The 20,112-nt window shown below is 38.4% G+C and overlaps 1 protein-coding gene across 3 annotated transcripts in view; it reads left to right on the top strand.

Annotated features, from left to right (window-relative positions):
• TTC28 (tetratricopeptide repeat domain 28) overlaps positions 1–20,112 on the top strand; it is a 598,643-nt gene that overhangs the window by 425,959 nt on the left and 152,572 nt on the right. For all 3 annotated transcript variants that reach the window (XM_060119074.1, XM_060119076.1, XM_060119075.1), the window contains one exon: positions 9,366–9,873. In XM_060119074.1, the coding sequence (XP_059975057.1) occupies positions 9,366–9,873 (508 nt within the window). The remainder of the gene's footprint in view (positions 1–9,365; positions 9,874–20,112) is intronic.

The raw sequence follows: 20,112 nt of genomic DNA, 5'->3' as shown, positions 1-20,112 counted from the left end.
TATCCCCAGTCACACTCAACTCCCTAATAGGACTACCAAGTCTCTAAGATTATTACTGGGTCATCATCTTGTGGCCAAAGAGCTATGTAGAATGGAATTCTTTATAAAAATCTCTCTAAAGGGATAGCATATGGCTGCAGTGGAAGGTGTTAAGATGTAAAGGAGGGAGGAGAATCCTTAAGTAACCTGGAAGAGATGTTAGGGAGGAACATCTTCTTTCCTCTGTCGTTCAGCATCAACCTCATCATTTGCAGTCCTTCATGAGGAAGTAGCACACACTCTTGCATTGGCTGCAACTTGGCAGTTACAGCACATAGCACAGATGCCTGTTGTATTGAATCAAGTTTACATGGAGCATCAAGTTTAAAAAAAATGAATTCATTATAAATTCTGGCAGTTTTTATGGTATAATTAAAATGTCTAACAGGATACCTTTGGGAAACTAAATGCAGTTTTACTGTTTATAGAGCCAGCAGAGGTAGTGTTTCTTGCCAACTTTCATATCTTATGACCTATAAATTGCTCTTAATAGCTAATCTGTCATCCCAGCTTCTCAAACAAGAAAGCTTGTTTCCTTATTAATCTGTTAATTTGCATCTGCAAAGGACATTTACAAATACTTGGTTTGAAAACATTGCTGTATTAATGCTGGGCATTATAAGTAATTTATCACCTGTGATAGCAACTCTTAGGTCTAGGTAATAGATCTTTCTGACATTGTATTATTCTTCCAACCCTAATATAGCTTCGATAAAAATAATTATTGTGAAAGCTCCTCTGGTCCCACAGTATTAGGAAAAGCTGACAGGTTACCTATGGAGAAGCTATAACTGTCACTAACTTCTCTCTAAGCTCATAGTAATAGATTCAAACCAACTATTCCAACTATGGTATAATAATATGGTAGAAAGAATTCTGATGTACACAAATCACTGTCTTACTTTTTAGTAACAACTGCAGAATATTCCTCCAATGCTAAGTTTAGGAATTGGGACAAACTGGTTAGACTGATTATCATAAACCCAACGCCAGTTATTGAGCATGTACAGCATGAAATGATTGAAGACTACTAAAGACCATGTAATTAAAAATTTCCCTGTTTATGTGGTATTTAAATCTCTTCTTCAGGCTGTGGCTGTGAGTTCACAATTCTTAGAGATCCCATTTCAGGAGCTTTCTCCCTACCAAGAGCCTTAACATTTAACTGTTTTTTGTTTTTGTTTTGCTGATTTGTTTTTTCTCTATTGTAATCCAAGAAGGATTTGTGGGAGCAGGAAACAAAACATAAAAGGGAAGAAATCAGAGTAATGAGAGGATTAGGATCATATCATATGCTGAAGCCAGGGTAGAGTTTGAACATACTATGGGATTCTATCTGGCTGTTAAAAGGAGGCTCTGTATTAAATTATAAGCTTCCTGGTGACTCAAACAAAAAGGTAAACATGACTGCTTATATGAGTCACATTTTTCTTAACATAAAACCATAGCAGCTGCATTGAAATCTGAAAGAAATTTTTCCACTGGTCCTTATAAAGATGACATCTGGTGGTATCATGGACAACATCCTCAACAGTATAGATTATACATTTTTAAAATTATTTTTGTACAGTTGTTTTTGTGTGGCTATTGAGTAAGCAACTCTAGACATTCATGACTGTCATTTAACTTTTTATACAGAATTACTTTATCAACTCAGTTGCTGACTAAGGGTAGATTTTTCAGGCTATAGTACACTCATTAAATAGGGAATGAATGGTATTTAAGACTGTAGGAAGTGTATAGACCTTATAGAACATGATTCAGTCTTCTGTTTCTACAGGTTTGTATTTGAGTGGCTATTGATTCCCGCTAAATAGATCTGCAATGTGCGTAAATTACTACCAGGTAGACCCTTGTATCTGGGTTAATACAGATTTTTAAAGATTAGCTAAGTTTCTGTTTTTAGTACCTAATTCTCCTCAAATTTAGTTTTTCTATAAAAATGACTAAAATTTCATCACCCGGAAACCTATGGTAATTCAAATAATTGAACCACCAGATAGTGTTAACTATAACTATAGTGACTGGAGCATGAAAGTTATTAATTTATGCTCAGTATTGTACTGGTCAGGCTAGGCCAGGTTATGCTGCAATAACAGTAAATTCCCAAATCTTAGTGGCTTATTTCTTGTGCCCGCTGTGTATTCATTACAGGTCAGCCAGGGCCCACATTGCTATGATTGTCACTTAAATTTCAATTTTGATGGAGCAGTGTGTAGCAAAGAGAAGAGAAAATGTGGTGAAGTACGCACTGGTTCTTAAAGCTTTACATGGATGTGATCACATTTATTGGCCAAAGAAGGTCACGTAGCCACTCACACCTGACTTCATGCAGTCAGTGATGTGCAGTCTTACCTGCTTCGAAACAGAGATGCCAGCATATTTGTGAATATCCCTAAAGCCTACCCTAATATCATTAGTGCTTAACATTGATCTTACTGTATTCTAATTAGTTGTTATTTTAGTTAAGCATTTTGTTGTTGTCATTATGACCAATCTCTCTCCTTTTCAGCTACTTCATGGAAATACATGAAAGTATAAATCTGATCTTGTCAGTCCCCTGCTTAAACCTGTGGCTGTTATTGCTCCCTGGGTGGATTGTAAATTCTTCAATAGAGGATAAACTGTATGTAGTCAAATGAGCATGAGAGCTAGAGTCTGATGTCTGTGGACCTTAACCCTGGCTTTGCCATCAGTGCTATCAATTGTGTATTCTTAGGCATGTCATTTTATCTCTTTGAGTCTAGCGTTATCTCACAAATGGATTTAATAATAACAACACACAGTTAAAAGGATTGTTATTAATAACTAAATGAAACAACATACATGGAAAATGTGTTAGATTTTACAAATTGATGGACAGACAGAATTCATCCAAACCCGCCTTTCTATACTCCCCTCCAACCACTATCCCCACTCCCAGGTCTAACCAGCTTCTTGGTCTCTAATCATTACACACTCTATAATACTTAATGCCTTTGCTTGTGCTGTTTCCATTTCCTAGAATTACCCACTCCCCCAGTGAGGAAAACTCCAATTTATTTATTAATTTTTAACTAATAGACTTCATTTTTAGAGCAGTTTTAGATATACAGAAAATTGAGCAGCTAGTACAGAGAGTTCCCACATTCCCTTTCTCTTCCCCATTCAGTTTCCCCTCTTAGTAACATCTTGTATCAGTGTGGTACATTTGTTACAATTGACAAACCAATATTGATATAATATTGTTAACTAAAGTTCATAGTTTACACTAGGGTTCACTGTTCGTGTTGTACAGCCTATGGGTTTTGACAAATGTATGATGCCCTGTATCCATGATTATAGTGTCATGCAGAATAGTTTCACTGCCCTAAAAATCCCCTGTGATCCATCCTTTTCTCCTGCTGAAAACACTGATCTTTTTGCTTTCTCTATAGTTTTGCCTTTTCCAGAGTGTCATGTAGTTGAGATCATACAGTGTGTAGTCTTTTAAGACTGGATTCTTTCATTGAAGAATATACATTTAAGGTTTCCTTCATATCTCTTTGTGCCTTGGTAGATCCTTTCCTTTTACTGCTGAATAATATTCTATTGTAAGGATGTATCAAATTTTATTTATCCATTCACCTATTGAAAGACATCTTGGTTGCTTCCAGTTTTTAACAATTATGAATAAAGGTGTTACAAACATTCATGTGCAGGTTTTTGTGTGGATGTAAATGTTCATTTCATTAAGGTAAATACGCAGAAGCATGATTGCTGGATCGTATGCTATGAGTATGTTTGTAGGAAACTACCCAACCATCTTCCAAAGTGGCTGTCCCATTTTGCATTCCCATTAGCAATGAATGAGAGTTCCTATTGCTCCACATCTTCACCAGGATTTGATATTGTCAGTTGTCTTGGATTTTCACCATTCTGATAGATGTGTAGTGGTATCTCATTGTTGTTTTAACTTGCAATTCCCTGACGACATATGATGTGGAGCATCTTTTCATATGCTTCTTTGCCATCTATATACAGTCGGCCCTCCATATTTATGGGCTCTGCATCCACAGATTCAACAAACCACATATCAAAAATATTTGAAAAAATTCCAGAAAGTTCCAAAAAGCAAAATTTGAATTTGCCATGTACCAACAACTATTTACATTGTATTTACATTGCATTAGGCATTATAAGTCATCTAGCGATGATTTAAAGAATATGGGATGATGTGCATAGGTTATATGCAAATACCATGCCATTTTACATAAGGGACTTGAGCATTCGCAGATTTTGGTATCCATGGGGGTTCCTGGAACCAATCCCTCGCAGATACTGAGGGAAAACTGTATCTTCTTTGGTGAGGTATCTGTTCAGGTCTTTTGTCCATTTTAAAATTGGGTTGTTTTCTTGTTGAGTTTTAATTTTTTTTGTTTTTTGTTTTTGTATATTTTGGATACAAGTCCTTTGTCAGATAGGTATTTTGCAAATATCTTCTCCCAGTCTATAGCCTGTCTTTTCATTCTGTTCATGGTATCTCTTTCAGGGAACAGTTTTTAATTTTAATGAAGTCCAACTTAACAATTTTTTCTTTCACGGGTCATGCCTTTGGTGTTTTATTTAAAAATTCATTTCCCAACCCTAGGTCCCCTAGAATTTCTCTTATCTTCTAGGAGTTTTATAGTTGTGCATTTTACATTTAGGTCTATGATCCATTTTGAGTCAATTTGTATGAAAAGTGTAAAGTCTGTGTCTAGATTCACTTTCTTTGCATGTGGATGTCCAGTTGTTCCAGCACCATTTTTTGAAAAGGCTGACCTTTCTCCATTGAATTACCTTTGTTCCTTTGTCAAAAATTAGTTGACTCTGTTTGTATCTAGAGAATTTTCTTGAGTACATGAATGAATGAACAAATGAACCAACCAACAGACCCCAAAACACTCTAATATCCGTGTAAGCTTTGACCACTTAAAGTGCTTTTACCAACATTATGTGTTGGATATACCAATGATTCCAAAATGCCCCGGAGTAAAGGGTGAATTTTCTTATGTCTATACTTGCAGAAGAGTAATACGAGTAATATGCTTTAGCGTATGAAAATAATGACCCTTCCTGCCATCAGTGGGGCACGCTTCTTGTGTTGTTTTTAGTTGTGGTGACATATAACATCATGTTCTATTTTCTGGTCATCTTCTACCACATCTTTGAATGAATAAAGCTAAGTTAGAGTAGGAAGAGAAATGAAAATCTAAAATTTTTGAGCATCTTCTGTGAGCCTTGAAATGGGCTCTTTACAAGTTCTATCTTACTTAGTACTCATCAGAGCACTGTGAGATATTAATATTCCCATTTACAGATGAGGAAACTGAGGCTCAGAGATGTTGCAGAACTTGTGTAGTATCACACAGTTTGTCCTTTGAACCCATGCATGCCTGATTCCAGAGTCTGCCCCTATTCTTCTACATCCCTCTGCCTCTTGGGTTGCAGGTGGTTAACCCAGTACCTTGGGTTCGTGGCCACTGAACTGGCAAGGAATACAAGGTGCATGTGGATTTGGACAGTGAAGATGAAAAACTGTATTTCTGGTACTAGCTGTGGGTGCATTTCCCCTTTTCTTAAAACTACATGCAATTAGTCAATCAGCAGTTATATCAGATATTCTCTATATGTGCATTTAATCATCCCACAAAATATAACCCTTATAAAATACATACAATAAAGGGAAAAACATGCTAGTTGTGAGGAACACGTTTAATTCTGAAAAATAATGTTTAATGGTAGTATCATCAATGTGGTTTTTTGGGTAGTTTAAACTTTCTCTATTTCTTGTCTCAAACTGAAAGTCCTTAAAGGTGGTTTGAAAAAATATGAGCAAATTTCCTTCTCTAGCTCCATGTCCCACGAAACTGACTCATCAGGTGCAGTTCTTCTGCAAATATTTGGGTCACAGAGCAAGAGGTAATGACTCCTGTGTGCTAAGTCTGCAGCTGGAAATCATGCTTTGGCAAGAACATGAGTAATTTATATCTTGTAAAAAGAGAAAAGTATTGTCTTATTCCACCCAGAGAGTTTGTTAGCATAACTGTTTGTGTGCATTTTGGTATTCAAATACAGATGTTCCAAAATGTTTCCACTGTGGGAAGCAGCTGCTGCTATGCTAGCACAAAAATCTCAAAGAGATTAATATACGAAGGCAGTGTGAACCTTAGTGGCAAGTGCAGCATCTGCTTGAGGTGGGGCCTGTGTTTCCCTGTAGATAGTGGGTCTTCAGATTCTCCTTAACAGCCTGAAACCATGTTTCAGATCTAAGCTTATTTCACAGGAACAGGAACAAAGACAAGTGATTAATTTGTAATTCACTTAGCTGATAAATATGATCACATGTTATTTGCCCAGCAGCTGTAAAACACTGGACTTCATTTCCTGTGGCAACTGATAGGAATATAGATATTTGGTTGTAATGACTGATGTTTTTGGTGGCGTTACTAGCTTCTGCTTGGTAACAGAGCTCAGCCCAGCCGGCCTGCAGTCATAAAACATCCATCCACACCTTAGTGATGCATTTACAGAGAACTTTACAGTTTACTCAGGACACTCACTTGCACTGCTTCATATGATCCCATCCTAACCTTGGAAAGTACATATGCTGTCATTATCAGAACGGTTTACATATAAAGAAAATACAGGTGAAGAAGTGAAATGACTTATCAGGGTTACACAGCCAGGGCCTCTGACTCTAAATTCTATTCCATTCTTATACTACATCAAGCTGCCTTTCTAATTTCAGAGGCTATGATGTGTGCTTCATAAACTATATTGACCTTTCTAGAGTTGCTGGTTTCCAGGACACCTGCGTGAAGAGTCCCAGCCTGTTAGCGCTGCTTTGTAACTGGATGGTGCCAGGGAAGAGCTAATGCAATAGTCCTTCCCTCTTTCCTCACAGCCCTAGAGGGGAAATGCCCCAATACTCCCTTTCCTTATGTTTGGGGGAGCTTCAGCAAATGAGCTCCTGTGTCTCCCTGGCATTTACAGAAATGAAGAACCAGAAGCAGAAGATCCCTGGGCTGTCATTCGGAGTTGCCACATACCACAATTTTCTAAGAACAGTGATGCCTGGGGTGCTGTGCCTGCCCCAGGCCTTATTAATCTATTCCCTGCAGTGTTCAGGGGCTCATTGCCTCCAACCAGATCTACTGTTTGGAATTATCTAGTGAATTATTTATGGTTTACACATTTGACAGAGGCTCGTGGCTAAGTTTGCAGATACTCAGTTCCTGGGACCTAGAAACGTCTGTCTGGAAAACCAAGGCTCAGAGAAGTTAAGTTTCTGAAGGTCCCAGGGCTAGTAAACAGCAGTGCAGTTTTGAACCAAGGGTGTCTGATTCTAAGTCACACTAGCTCCATAGTGAAAGAGCCATGTGTTCTACTTTGAGGGCAACAAAGATTTGCAGGTGGGAGGGTTTGTGGACTGTGTCCTGCTCTCTAGCCTGGCTTGGGCACAGAAGGACCTCAGAGAGTAAGCAGGGGAGGGCCAATTACAGAAGAAAAGGAAAGAGACTGAGTCCCCCATCCTGCAGCAAAGGAGGAAAGGAGATTGTCAGGTGTGGGGAGGGGAGTTGTGAGCAGTAGAAAGGCCTATGTGCACTGTGCCAACAAGAAGTCTTAACCTCTGATCCTGAAGAGGTTCCCAAAGTAGGAACCTGAGGCCAGTACACGTCCAAGTGGCATGCTCTTGGGTGACATCATTGCTGCGTCTGCCAGAATCACATTGCTACAGGATTGTGATTTTCATGGAATTGTTTCTGCTCTCCACCACTCAGGGAAAAAAAAAAAAAAACCCCAAAAGTACATTTCTAAGTGTTTATTTCCTCTCTATTTTCCTCAAGCTTTTTGTTGGAACATCTGTGAAATGATAAAAGCAACTTAAAACTATATGGAACCTTTTGCAGATACAGTTTGCAAGCATTGTAAAGATGGTCAGTCTCAGTCATTTTGATCAAAACTGCTATTTCGCAGGCAAAGAAATAGGGTAGCAAATCACTCACAACTATGAAATATTAATAGAAGTGTTCTGAAGTGCACATAGAACACATCTGATAAAGAAATACCCTTACTCCAGGTGGGACGGCCTTCCCTCGTTGTTATTCCCTAGCCTGGAGGCCCTGGTGAAGATCACTTGCCTACTGGTGACAGAGTTTACCCTTTGTTCTGCCAGGATCACATATTCATGGTACGAAGAGGGAGCATCATGAAGAAAGGGGGCTACGTGGCTCTAGCTGTAGGTACGGTGTGAAGGAAGGGAAGGATAGGCAAGTTGTTGAATGAAAAGAAGTGCAGGAGAGCTCGGTGTAACTTCCCTTTTATGTCTCTGCAAAGGAGTTAGAAACTAAAGACGAGAATCTAAGACTATCTGCACTTGGTAAGATTCTAGAACCCGTGTAACATCTCCTTTGTTATTTTTGTTTCCCTTTGGTTCACTATGCCAATATAGAGTCATTTTCATTAAAACCTTTAAGACAAAAAGGGCTCATGTTCTTTTCTTTAGACAAGAACTACTTGAGTGGCAAGCAGTGTGCGGGGACTAGGAAGATAGCATCTTTCTGCACAGAGGCTGGGGTCAGAAGAGAGAGCCTCTAGGCAAGAAAAGCAAAGCTCGAAGAGCAATGTGAGCCTAAAAAGGGGTGGTGAGGCCCCGTGGAGGCTACCCAATTCAGAGATGTAGTTGTAACTCCCGTTACTTCCCTCTGGGGCTCATCTAATCTAAGCCCTCCACAGTAACCAGCACTGATGAAGTTACATTGAGGTAACAAAGATAAGAGAACAGGACCCTCCAGTGGGTCCTGGGTCACAAAATTATCAATCATCAATCTAAAGATCTCCCTTGTCGTTAATGTATCCATTTGCTTTGGGAGAAGACAAGAATTGAGAAATGCCCGGGGTGCAAAGAGCCTAGCATGGATTTCTCCTATGAATTTCCTATGCTATATTACATGTAATAATTAATTTTGATTTTCTTCAATATTTTCTTATGCTGCAGAGGTTAATAGCTATTAACAGAGATATAATATCACAATATTAGAAATGTCAAGTCTTTAAGATGAAAGTTATATGGCACACAACCTGTTTCTATGAGATTCAGTATTGAATGTTACTGATTAAATTGCCATTGTCTTTTATTAGGAACTTGCTGTTTGGATGTGCTCTTTTTCAGTTCTGCATAGGTCTGCGGACCACTGATAGAAACACCATTAGAAATAGGATTGGATGGTTATGGGCAAACTCTCTAACATTTTATCTGCTGAAACAAACCAAAGCCATTTTCTGATGTGCTTTCTTTTCTCTGCCTTATCCTTTCTCTCCAGGCAGCTTCATCAGCCCTGAGCAGTCTAGGCCACGTGTACACAGCCATTGGAGACTACCCCAATGCACTGGCCAGTCACAAACAGTGTGTTCTTCTCGCCAAGCAATCCAAAGATGAGCTTTCTGAAGCCCGAGAACTCGGCAACATGGGAGCTGTGTATATTGCCATGGGTGATTTTGAGAACGCTGTTCAGTGCCATGAGCAGCACCTGAAGATAGCCAAGGACCTGGGCAACAAGCGAGAAGAGGCCCGCGCCTACAGCAATCTGGGCAGTGCCTACCACTACAGGAGGAACTTTGACAAGGCCATGTCTTACCACAACTATGTGCTGGAGCTGGCTCAGGAGCTGGTGGAGAAGGCCATTGAGATGCGGGCCTACGCGGGCCTGGGCCATGCTGCCAGGTGCATGCAGGATTTGGAGAGAGCTAAACAGTACCATGAGCAGCAGCTGGGCATCGCTGAGGATCTCAAGGACCGGGCTGCAGAGGGGCGAGCGTCTTCCAATCTGGGTAAGGACAGGATTGCTTGCGGGACCCAGGGTCAGGGCCAAGGGCTGGAAATAGCTGGAGTAACCCACTATCTTTTACAGGAATCCGTGTGTTTATATTCAAAAGAATCTCCTCATTGTGTGGGTTTTATATTTCCTTCAGATATATCTCCTTGGAGCCTGCCTGCTCTAAATCACAGGATCTTTTCTGTCATCACAGTGCTCTGAGGATTAGAACTCTGAAATACTGGAAAAACAAAACACCCCAACCTTTTAATCTGTCTAGAGAGAAGAACGACCAGATTTATCTAATTAGAGAGAAGGGGGATGAAATGAAGAGACAAAGCTATGTTTGGTTTAAATGAAAGGGAAGCTTGCTAGGAAGTCATCAATGGAAGGGAATTTGAGAGGATTTTTGTTTAGAGGGAGTTCTTTACTTGGTGACTTTAACCCCAAAGGAAATGTACTTTTTCCCCTCAATGTATGTGTATTCACAAATGATGTTGATAGTTATAGTGTAAATGTAAAATTATTTTTTGAAAAATTTAAATAAGATAGATTTGCAGTCTATGTTTTGATAGTACTTGGTTACAGTTAAGATATTTATAGATTTGGGGGAATTTATGTGGAATGGTAAGAGGTGATAAGTATTAGTAACCGGCTACTTTTTAGAAGATATTGTTATCTTTTCTTGGTACCCAAACAGATGTTGGTACATAATGAATGAAAGGAACAGATGTGTTCAGAAGTATAAGCGGAACTCATCCTTGTGCCTGGAGCCCATGGTTTGTTATGTCCACAGGGACTCAGCCGGGGGAGAGGACAAGGAGACGGTGACCTTATTCTTATTAGTGTATGCTTAGCAGATATTAGTGGCAATGCACTGTAAAAGTCAGTCCCCTTTTCTTTGTGACCTACAAAACCCTATTTCTCTTTATATAATTTTAGCACTACTTCTCCCTCCCCTCTACCTCTGCTTATTGTAACCATATGTTTCGTGAATATGGTTGTTAGAAAAAGTCTGGCAAATCCCTGGAGATGATGCTGAAGATGGTATTGAGATCAGAATGAGAATCTAGAGAGCCTGATAAAAACCATAGAAATAAGTTCTTGGTATGATATATTCATTCAACAGATTTCAAGTATTTATTGAATCATTACTATGTGCTGAATCCTGGAATAATTGCCTTACGTGATAGAGAAGTTTGAAAAAAATCCTTGCCCTCAAAGAGCTTATAATTTAGTTGGGAAAATAAGATTAATACATAGGACAACAGTGTTAATGATGTTGTGTTGCCATGAAATTCCCAGAAGGGAGGCCCTGAGGGCTGGGAATAGTCTGGAAAGCTTCTTGGGGGAGATGATGCCCAGGTGGGCCTTGAAGAATAGCTGAGATTTGGTCAGAAATGGGATGGCATTGATGGCAAGGGGTATGTGAAAGAAGAATTTGATGCAATAGGTTGGCATATCTGAGGGATAGTGGCATGATTAGCCTTCAGGAATGTGCTAGAGGATGGTAGAAGATTATTATGAAAACTAGGCAAGGAATTGTTAGTGAACAGGAACTCCTGAAGGTTTTGAAATGTAAAAGTGAGAACATTGACTAGATATTTAAGGAAGACAAGTCAAGCAGTGGCACATAGGATAGGTTGGAGGGCTTGAAACCTGGAGTGTAGAAGACTGTGCATATTGGACAATTCATATTTTCTCTATCATTTTGTGTCAGAAATCTATCATTTTGATTAGTTGTATTTATTTTCCAAAGACTTCGTTCATTTCATCTAAATTGTTGAATTTATTGGCATAAAGTTGTTTATAATACTTACTTTCCTTTTAATGCTTATAAGATATATAGTGATATGTCCTATTTCATTTCTGTTATTGGTAGTTTGTGTTTTGTACCTGTACTAACCCCCTCCCCCTTTTCTGCATCATTCTAGCTAGAAATTTATCAACTTTCTTGATCTTTTTAAAGAACCAACTTTTGCTTTTGTTAAGTTTTTTCTATTGCTTGTCTATTGTTTAATTTCATTTTTCTGGTCTCATTTTTATCATTTTCTTCCTGCTGCTTTCTTTGGGTCCTCTTTCTAGCCTCTCAAGGTTGAAACTTAGGTCACTGATTTTAGACTTTTTAAATTTCTAATACAAGCATTAAAAAATATATAATTTCCTCTAAACACTGCTTTAGCGGCATCTAATAATTTTTGATGTATTATGTTTTTACCTTCATTGGGTTTAAAATATTTTCTAAAATTGTCTGTGATTTCCCTTTAACCCCCGTGTTGTTTAGAAGTGCTGTTTAATTTAAAACATTTGGGATTTTCCTAGAAACTTTATTGTTATCAAATTCTAGTTTACTTCTATTGCAGTCAGAGAACATACCTTGTAGGATTGCAGTAGGTGTCTCTACAGATGTTGTTTAGGTCTAGGTAGTTGATGGTGTTGTTCAGATCATCTTTGTCTTTTTTGATTTCTTTGTCTATATGTTTTGTCAGTTGCTAAGAAGGAAGTTGTTAAAATCTACAACTGTTAGTGTGGACTTGTCTGTTTTTCCATTTAATTCTGTGAAACATGGCTTCATGTACTTTGAAGCTTTCTCTTTGGGCAAATATTCATTTATGATCGTTTTTGTCTTTCTGACAGATTGGCCCTTTTATCATTATGAAATGTCCCTTTTTATCATTGGTCATGTCTTTTTTTCTTGAACTACTTGATCTGATACAAATATATCCACTCCTACCTTCTTATGCTTACTTTTTGTGTTTTCCATTTTTTTTTCTGTCTTTACTTTCTATTTCTCGGTGTCTTTAGTTTGTCAACTGCAGATAACATCTAGCTAGGTCTTGCTTCTTTTTGATTTTCACAATAATGGCCTTTTAATTAGAGAATTTCATCATTTAACAGTTAATATAATTATTGGTTTTGTTAGATTTAGGTCTGTTATTTTACTGTTGGTTTTCTGCTTGTCCCGTTTATATTTTGTTCTCTGTTCTTCCTTTCCTGCTGTCTGTGGGTTAATTTAATCATATAGATTTTATTTTAACTTGTCTATTTGCTTCTTAGCTCTATCTTTGCATTATTTTTTAATGGTTGCTCTAAGGATGGCGTTATATATCCTTAACTTTTCATGGTTTACTTTGAGCTACCATTGTACCACTTCCTGTAAAATATAAGTACATTATGACCTTGTAGGTCCACTTACTCCCCACTCCCTATACTTTATGCTGTAGTTGTCACATTTATAACTACACCTATATTCTTTTTAAACTCCACAGTACAATGTTAGTTGTTCTATTTTATATTATCATTTTAAATAATTAAGAGGGAAAATAATGTTTTCTGTTTATCCGCTTATTTATCATTTCTTGTACTTGCACTCACTCTTGAAGATATGAGTTTCCATCTGGTATTATTTCCCTTCAGCCTAAAGAACTTCATGTAGCATTTCTTGTAATGCAGGTCTGCTAGTGATGAATTCTCATTTTGTTTACTTTAAAATGTGTTTATTTCACCTCATTCTTGAAGGATATTTTTTGCTAGATACAGAATTCTAGGTTGGTAAATTTTTTTTTTTAATCTTTCAGTGGCTTAAAGTAGTCTTTCCAGTGTCTTTTGGCCCCCATTATTTCTGATAAGAAGTCAGTGGAGTTAATAATCTGTATGGTATATGCTAATTTTTTCTTGACAGTTCACAAGATTTCTTCTAAATTTTGTTTTCAGCAGTTTATGATATGCCTAAATGTGGCTTTCTTTGTATTTTTTCCTTCCTATGGTTCTTTGAGCTTTTGAATTAGCACATATATATCTTTGTCTGAATTTAGGGAATTTTTACTTATTATTTTAAAAATACTTCTTTTTGTTCACTCCCTCTCTCCTCTGTTTATGTCTCTGCATTACTTTGGGTCTTTTGATTTTGTCCTATATATTGCTGAGGCTCTGTTCATGTTTTTAATTTTTTTCTCTGTATTCTTCAGATTTGAAAATTTCTGTTAATCTTTCTTCAAGTTCACTAACTCTTCTGTTATCTCCAATCTTCTGTTAAACCTATCTGGTGATGCAGAGTTTGGGATTCCCCAAGACTACTCTCACTTCTGACATCAACAGCAAGCAAGGGTCACCCTCAGGTTCAGTAACTAGGAGGACTCACAGAATTCACTGGAAGTTATTGTTATACTCATGGTTATGGTCTATTACAGTGAAAGCATACAGATTAAAATCAGCCAAGGGAAGAGGCACATGGGTTAGAGTTCAGGAGAATTGTAAGCACAAAACTTCCAGTTGTGTCATGGATGGTGCTAACTCTTCCAAGCAGCAATACGTGACAGTATGCACAGAGACTCCCTTGAGCTTTCTTTTCCAAAGTTTTTACTGGATCTTGGTCACAGAGATATGGTTGACCACCTGCATGAGTGACCTTAGTTTCCTGCCTCTCTGGAGGTTGAGCTGAGAGCCCCCACTGTAAATCATACTGTTAGCATCGACTCTCTGGCATGGTCAACACCCTCAGGTAAACAAAGACTCTTAGGCTGGGCATTCTGAGGGCTTCAAGATTATCTCCCAGAGCCAGGGGCAAAGGTTGGACCTCTCTGGGCAAGGTTAATTCTTTACTGCATTGGTGCATTTTAAAATTTAGATATATATTATATTTTTAGCTCTAGAATTTCCATTTGGCTCTTTTAATTAACATTTCAGTTTTCCTGCTAAGATTTATGTGTTTATTCATTACATGTATATTTTCTTTCACATAACTGGCCCTAGTTATTACAAAAGCTTATAAAACCTTGTCTGCTAATTCCATGTGGGTCATCTCAGAGTTAGACCCTATTGATTGCCTGTTGTTGATGTTGTTATTTTTTTAACAGCTTGATTGAGATATAATTCACATAGTATACTATTTATACATTTAAGGTGTGTAATTCATTGCTTTGTAGTATAGTCACAGAGTTGTGCATTGATTGCCTTTTGTTTTGAGTTGTTAATCACATTTTAATGTACTCTTTGAAAAGGGATTATATCCAACATTGTCAGTGATACTTTATAGAGACTCTGGACTCTGATATATTTCTCTTAATAGTATTGATTTTTGTTGTAGTTGTTTTACCAGTTAACTTGACTTAATTCAAGCTCCAAATTCTGTCTTCCCTGTGTTGGGCAGCAGCTGAAATCTCTGTTCAGGTCTTTCAGCTTGCTTAGATTTGGCCTTGCGCATGCATATTTCATGAGTTAAACAGAGATTTGTGTAGAATTACAAATCCAAGGCTCTCCACTGTGGCTCTCTCTGGGATTTTTCCTTTGCTTCTTCAAGCCAGAAAGATGGTGTGTTTCTACCTGAGTTTTAGCCTCACCACACGGCACTAATGGGGTTTGCCCTCTGGTCCCTGCCCCTGCAAAATGTCCTCTGGCATTTCAAAATGGGAAACTTACCCAATGCCTTTCCCTTCTGCAAAGAGTCAACTCCATCCTCCCTACAGTTTCTCACTGCTTTTGGTTGCACTCCAGTGTTTTTAGATAAATTCCTCCCCCTGCTTCCTCCATGCTGGCCTCCTGCCCCCTCCATGCCAGCCCTCCTGCCCTGCCCCCTGTCAGACTTTATAGTTGTTATCTATAGGAGGGTGGCTCTGAAAGGAGGTACTTCTCCATTACTGGAAGTGGAACTCCTCCTATCCATGTTTAACCCATTGCAATTTGATTTGCACCTTTTGTCCCCTGAAAAAGATCAACAGTGATCTCCAGATGGCTCAGTTGAGAGATCTCTTGACAGTTCTAAATTTCCCTAATCAGTATGCAACATTTGGCAGCCTTTACTAAGTTTTCCTTGAAATTCTCTCCTCCTCTAGTTTCTGTGAAGCACCACTGTCCTGATTTTCTTCTTGGCTGCTCTTTCTGTACCATCTTCAGTGGCTTTTCTTATCCTTCTTTTTAAAAAATGAACAGTTTTAAAAGTTACAAAAACAGTACTTACTTTGGTAAAAATTCTTATGGTATGAAAGTGTATAAAGTAGAAAAAGGAGGTCCACCTCAGTCCACCCCCTTGCATACCTTCCCATGTCCCACTCTTCAGAGTTAAGTACTGTTAACAATTTGGTTAGACTCTTTCCAGACCTTTTTACTCTGCACAAAAACACATGGTAGTATAATCATATATGTAAATATACACATGTGTGTACAGATTGTTCCTTTTATAAAAACTTGGATCATAATATATGTGCTTTTCTGCCACCTGATTTTTTTATTCCACCTTCCCTCTTAGGCATTATTCAGTTTCCCTACATTATTTTTAATGGCTCTTTTCCATTGTATTGCCACTTGTTAAATGTGGGAGTTCTTGTATTTTGTTCCTTGATTCTTTCCCATTCTTTCTTTGTATCTCTCTATCATTTTTACCACTATACCTTCAACTACTGCTTCAATGTCCATTGTTTCTAAATCTATATTCACCAGCTCTGACCTCCTGCCTGAGATCATTTTCACATTTTCATATGCCTAGTAGATGCTTCGTCTGATTTTCATGCTGATCAGTCCAAGTTTGTGAGTTGAAATGTGAAATATCTTTTTCCTAAATTAACTGCTTCTCCTAGCTTTCCTTATTCTGTTGATGACAGGCCCATTCTTGTAGTTATCTCTATTAATTCACTATTGCTGCCGTAACAAATTGCCATGAACTTAGTGGCTTCAAATAACACAAATGTTTTCTCTTACAGTTCTGGAGATCAGGAGTCTGAAATCAGTTTTACCAGGCTAAGGTCAATGTCAACAAGCCTGGTTTCTTGGCTCTAGGGGAGAATCAGCTTCTAATGGCTGCCTGTATTCCTTGGCTTGCGGCCTCTTCCTCCAACTCCAGAGTGCATCACTCCAATCTCTGCTTCTGAGTCATCACATTGCCTTCTCTTCTGTCCTAACTCCTCTTGTATCCCTCTTAAAAAAAAAGAAGACTGTTGTGATTACATCAAGCCCACTTGAGTAATCCAGAATAATCTTCCCAAGATCCACAGTTTAATCACACCTCTAAAATCTCTTTTGTCACGTAAAGTAACATTCACAGGTTCCTGGGATTAGAATGCAGAGATTGGGGACCGGGGAGCGGGAGGATCATTCAGCCTGTTATACAGTCCTGACTTAGAAATCTAAAGTCATCATTGATTTCTTACCCTATCCCCCTTTTTTTTCAGTTGACACTCAATCTAACAGTTGTCAAGTAAGTATTCTCATTAAGGTCTTTTCCTTCCCTTGCTCCTTCCTTGTTGCCCAGTCTGTTGCAATAACCAACTAGTTGGGTTTTCCTTGCTACCATTCCCTCCCTCCCATGTCTCCTCCATCCCACACACCAATAGTAGACTGACCTTCCTAAACTGTACCTTAAAATGGGGACTATCTTGATTTCCATTCTTTAATTCTACTACTCCTCTATACATACTCTTTACCTAAAACTGTATTTTTCCGTCTTCCCTAATTTAGCCACACTGGCTATACTTCTTGCTTTAATGTATTTTCTCAAGCTATTTCTTCTGCTTAGAAGAACTTCTCTGTCCCTATCTTGCTTATCTAAAGTTTACCCATCTTTTTAGGATTATCCCAAGTACTATTCACTTCTTTTTTTTTTTTAAACTATTCACTTCTTGAAGCTTCTCTTGATAGCAAGTTCTTTACCTTGTCTGAGTCCTGAGTCCACTTTTAAAATTTCTCTTATTCTGTTTCTATTCAATCATAAAATATGGTTATTGGTGTACTTGTATAGTTACCTCCACTGGATTAAAACTCAATAGAAGTGTAAACACTATTCTACTCCACAGTCTCTGTATCTCTGAGTATAACCCCTTAGACACAGTGAGTACTCAGTGTTTATATGGTTAGATTGAATGAGTCAAAGCTTATGCCAAGATGTTGTGCCCCAGTGATTGGAAGAACAGTGGTGCCTTTGGAAAGAAACAGGAAAGCTGAGAGGAGGAACTTCCCCAAAGTAGTTCTTTATCAAACGTGGTAAGTTTGTTTTGTACGTGCCCAGTATGTGTTTCTCGCAATGTAACATGAGCAAATAGAATTGGAAACGTATTAAGATGGCATCATCCTAATGACATCTATGAGATAAGGGAGGAAAGCCAGTCAGGGAGACTGAGTCATGATCACAGAGGGTGGAGGTGACCCAGGTAGAGTTCAGGGAGAAGAGAGCTTCAGGATGTGGAGGGCTTATCACTTAAATCAGAGAAGCCAGGGAGAATGAGATTTGAGTCACTAAGAAGGTTTTTTGACATTAGAAGCTTTCTGTGCACATCTGAGGGGTAGTGGATAGAACTTATGGAGATGGAGAAAAAGAGAAGGTAGAGATGATGAGAAATCTTTATCCTTTGGTGATCAGCATATACTAATATTTACTATCCACCTTTTAGATGCTTTAAAATAAAACACGTAGAAATGATTTAGACTCTTTAGATTTCTTATGAACAACAAAGAATAGCCTAGATGTTTTCTAAGTATGTCTTACTTGTGAAAATAATGCTAATGCAAATTTTGGCTTGGAAAATGTCCATCTTTTCTTTTATGCTCAAAACAACTGTAGTTGCATGACAGTGTTTCTGTAGCCTCTGGTTTTTTGGTAGCCTTCTTTATGGTTCTGATTTAGGCAGTTTGGAGTCAAATCTCAGTTAGGCTGCAAAGTAGGTCACTAGAGTAAAGCCTCAGTTAAAGTGCTCTCGCTCTGATCATCCCAGATCTTCTCATTCACTGGGGAGGCAGGCAGAAATGCCTCTCATTTTACTTTGAGATAAACTGCAATTAGGAAAATGAGATGGGAGATAATTAGAAGGATAGCCTCTTCCTTCCTTCCTCCCTCCCTCCCTCCCTTCCTTCTTTCTTTCCTTTGTTCCTTCCTTCCTTCCTCCCTCCCTCCCTTCCTCCCTCCCTTCCTTCCCTCCCTCTCTCCCTCCTTCTTTCTTTCCTACTTGCTCTCTTGCACTCTCTCTCACTTTCTTTCTCCCTCTCTTTCCCTTTCTTCCTCCCTCCCTCCTTCCCTTCCTTTTCTTTCTTTCTCTTTCCGGATGATGGTGACCACTTAGCTTGCCACCATGTCCCTAGAATACCTACAAAAGTGAACACATTGGAGGAGCCACTTCCCATGTACAGCAGTGTAAGAGCTGTTCTGTTTCTAGTATTGGGTCAAACATGAGAGATGGAAAGTGCTTCCCACCAAGGCCTAGGGTGAAATATCTAATAATCTATCTATGGAAAATAATTCAAATTTTAAAATATCTGTACCTTTTTAGTCAAAAAGACATTTGCTATCTACAAAGTAGCTTTTTTGGGAAAGAAAGGGAAATGGGACTAGTGTTTTTTTAAATTATTTTATTTTATATTGGAGTATAGTTGATTAACAATGTTGTGTTAGTTTCAGGTGTACAGCAAAGTGATTCAGTTATACATATTCATGTATCTATTCTTTTTCAAGTTCTTTTCCCATTTAGGTTATTACAAAATATTTAGCAGAGTTCCCTGTTCTATACCGTAGGTCCTTGTTGGTTATGTATTTTAAATATAGCAGTGTGGGACTAGTGTTCATTAATTCATTTGTTCACTTAATCATTCATTTGCTCAACAAATATTTATTGAACATTAGTTATGTGATAGGCACTGTGCTACATTTTATGAATAAAACTGACATAGTTCCCATCCCCATGGAGCTTATGGTTTTTCATTTAACAAGCATATATTGAGACCTGCTCTGTGTCACATATTTATATGCATTTTCATATTTAATCATCTCCACAAACCTATGAGGTCAAGAGTATTAATTAATTTTACATATGAGAAAATCACAGCCCAGGTAGGTTAAAAAAAATCTTGACCCATTTAATTTCAAGAGACCTGTAGCATAAAAGATGTATTAAGATCTCATAAAATGATGCTTGGCTTTTTTTTTTTCCATGTTTTCAAACGAACCTGGTAGTCATGTGTTGAAGTAAACGTTCGGTAGCAACTCTGGTGGGTATACATCATTCCTCTTATTTATAGTGCAGCAAAATGATAGTCACCAGAAATGGTGACTCTCAGCTGTTCTAATTCTAGGATTTAAGAAATATCACCTAAGTAACTTTTTTTTTTTTTTTTTTTTTTTTTGCGGTATGTGGGCCTCTCACTGTTGTGGCCTCTCCCGTTGCGGAGCACAGGCTCCGGATGCGCAGGCCCAGCGGCCATGGCTCACGGGCCCAGCCGCTCCGCGGCATATGGGATCCTCCCAGACCGGGGCACGAACCCGTATCCCCTGCATCGG

The sequence above is a fragment of the Mesoplodon densirostris genome, chromosome 15 (genome assembly GCF_025265405.1).
Source record: "Mesoplodon densirostris isolate mMesDen1 chromosome 15, mMesDen1 primary haplotype, whole genome shotgun sequence".
NCBI lineage: Eukaryota > Metazoa > Chordata > Mammalia > Artiodactyla > Ziphiidae > Mesoplodon > Mesoplodon densirostris.
The sequence above is the reverse complement of the archived record's forward strand: the minus strand, read 5'-3'. Positions and strand labels throughout refer to the sequence as shown.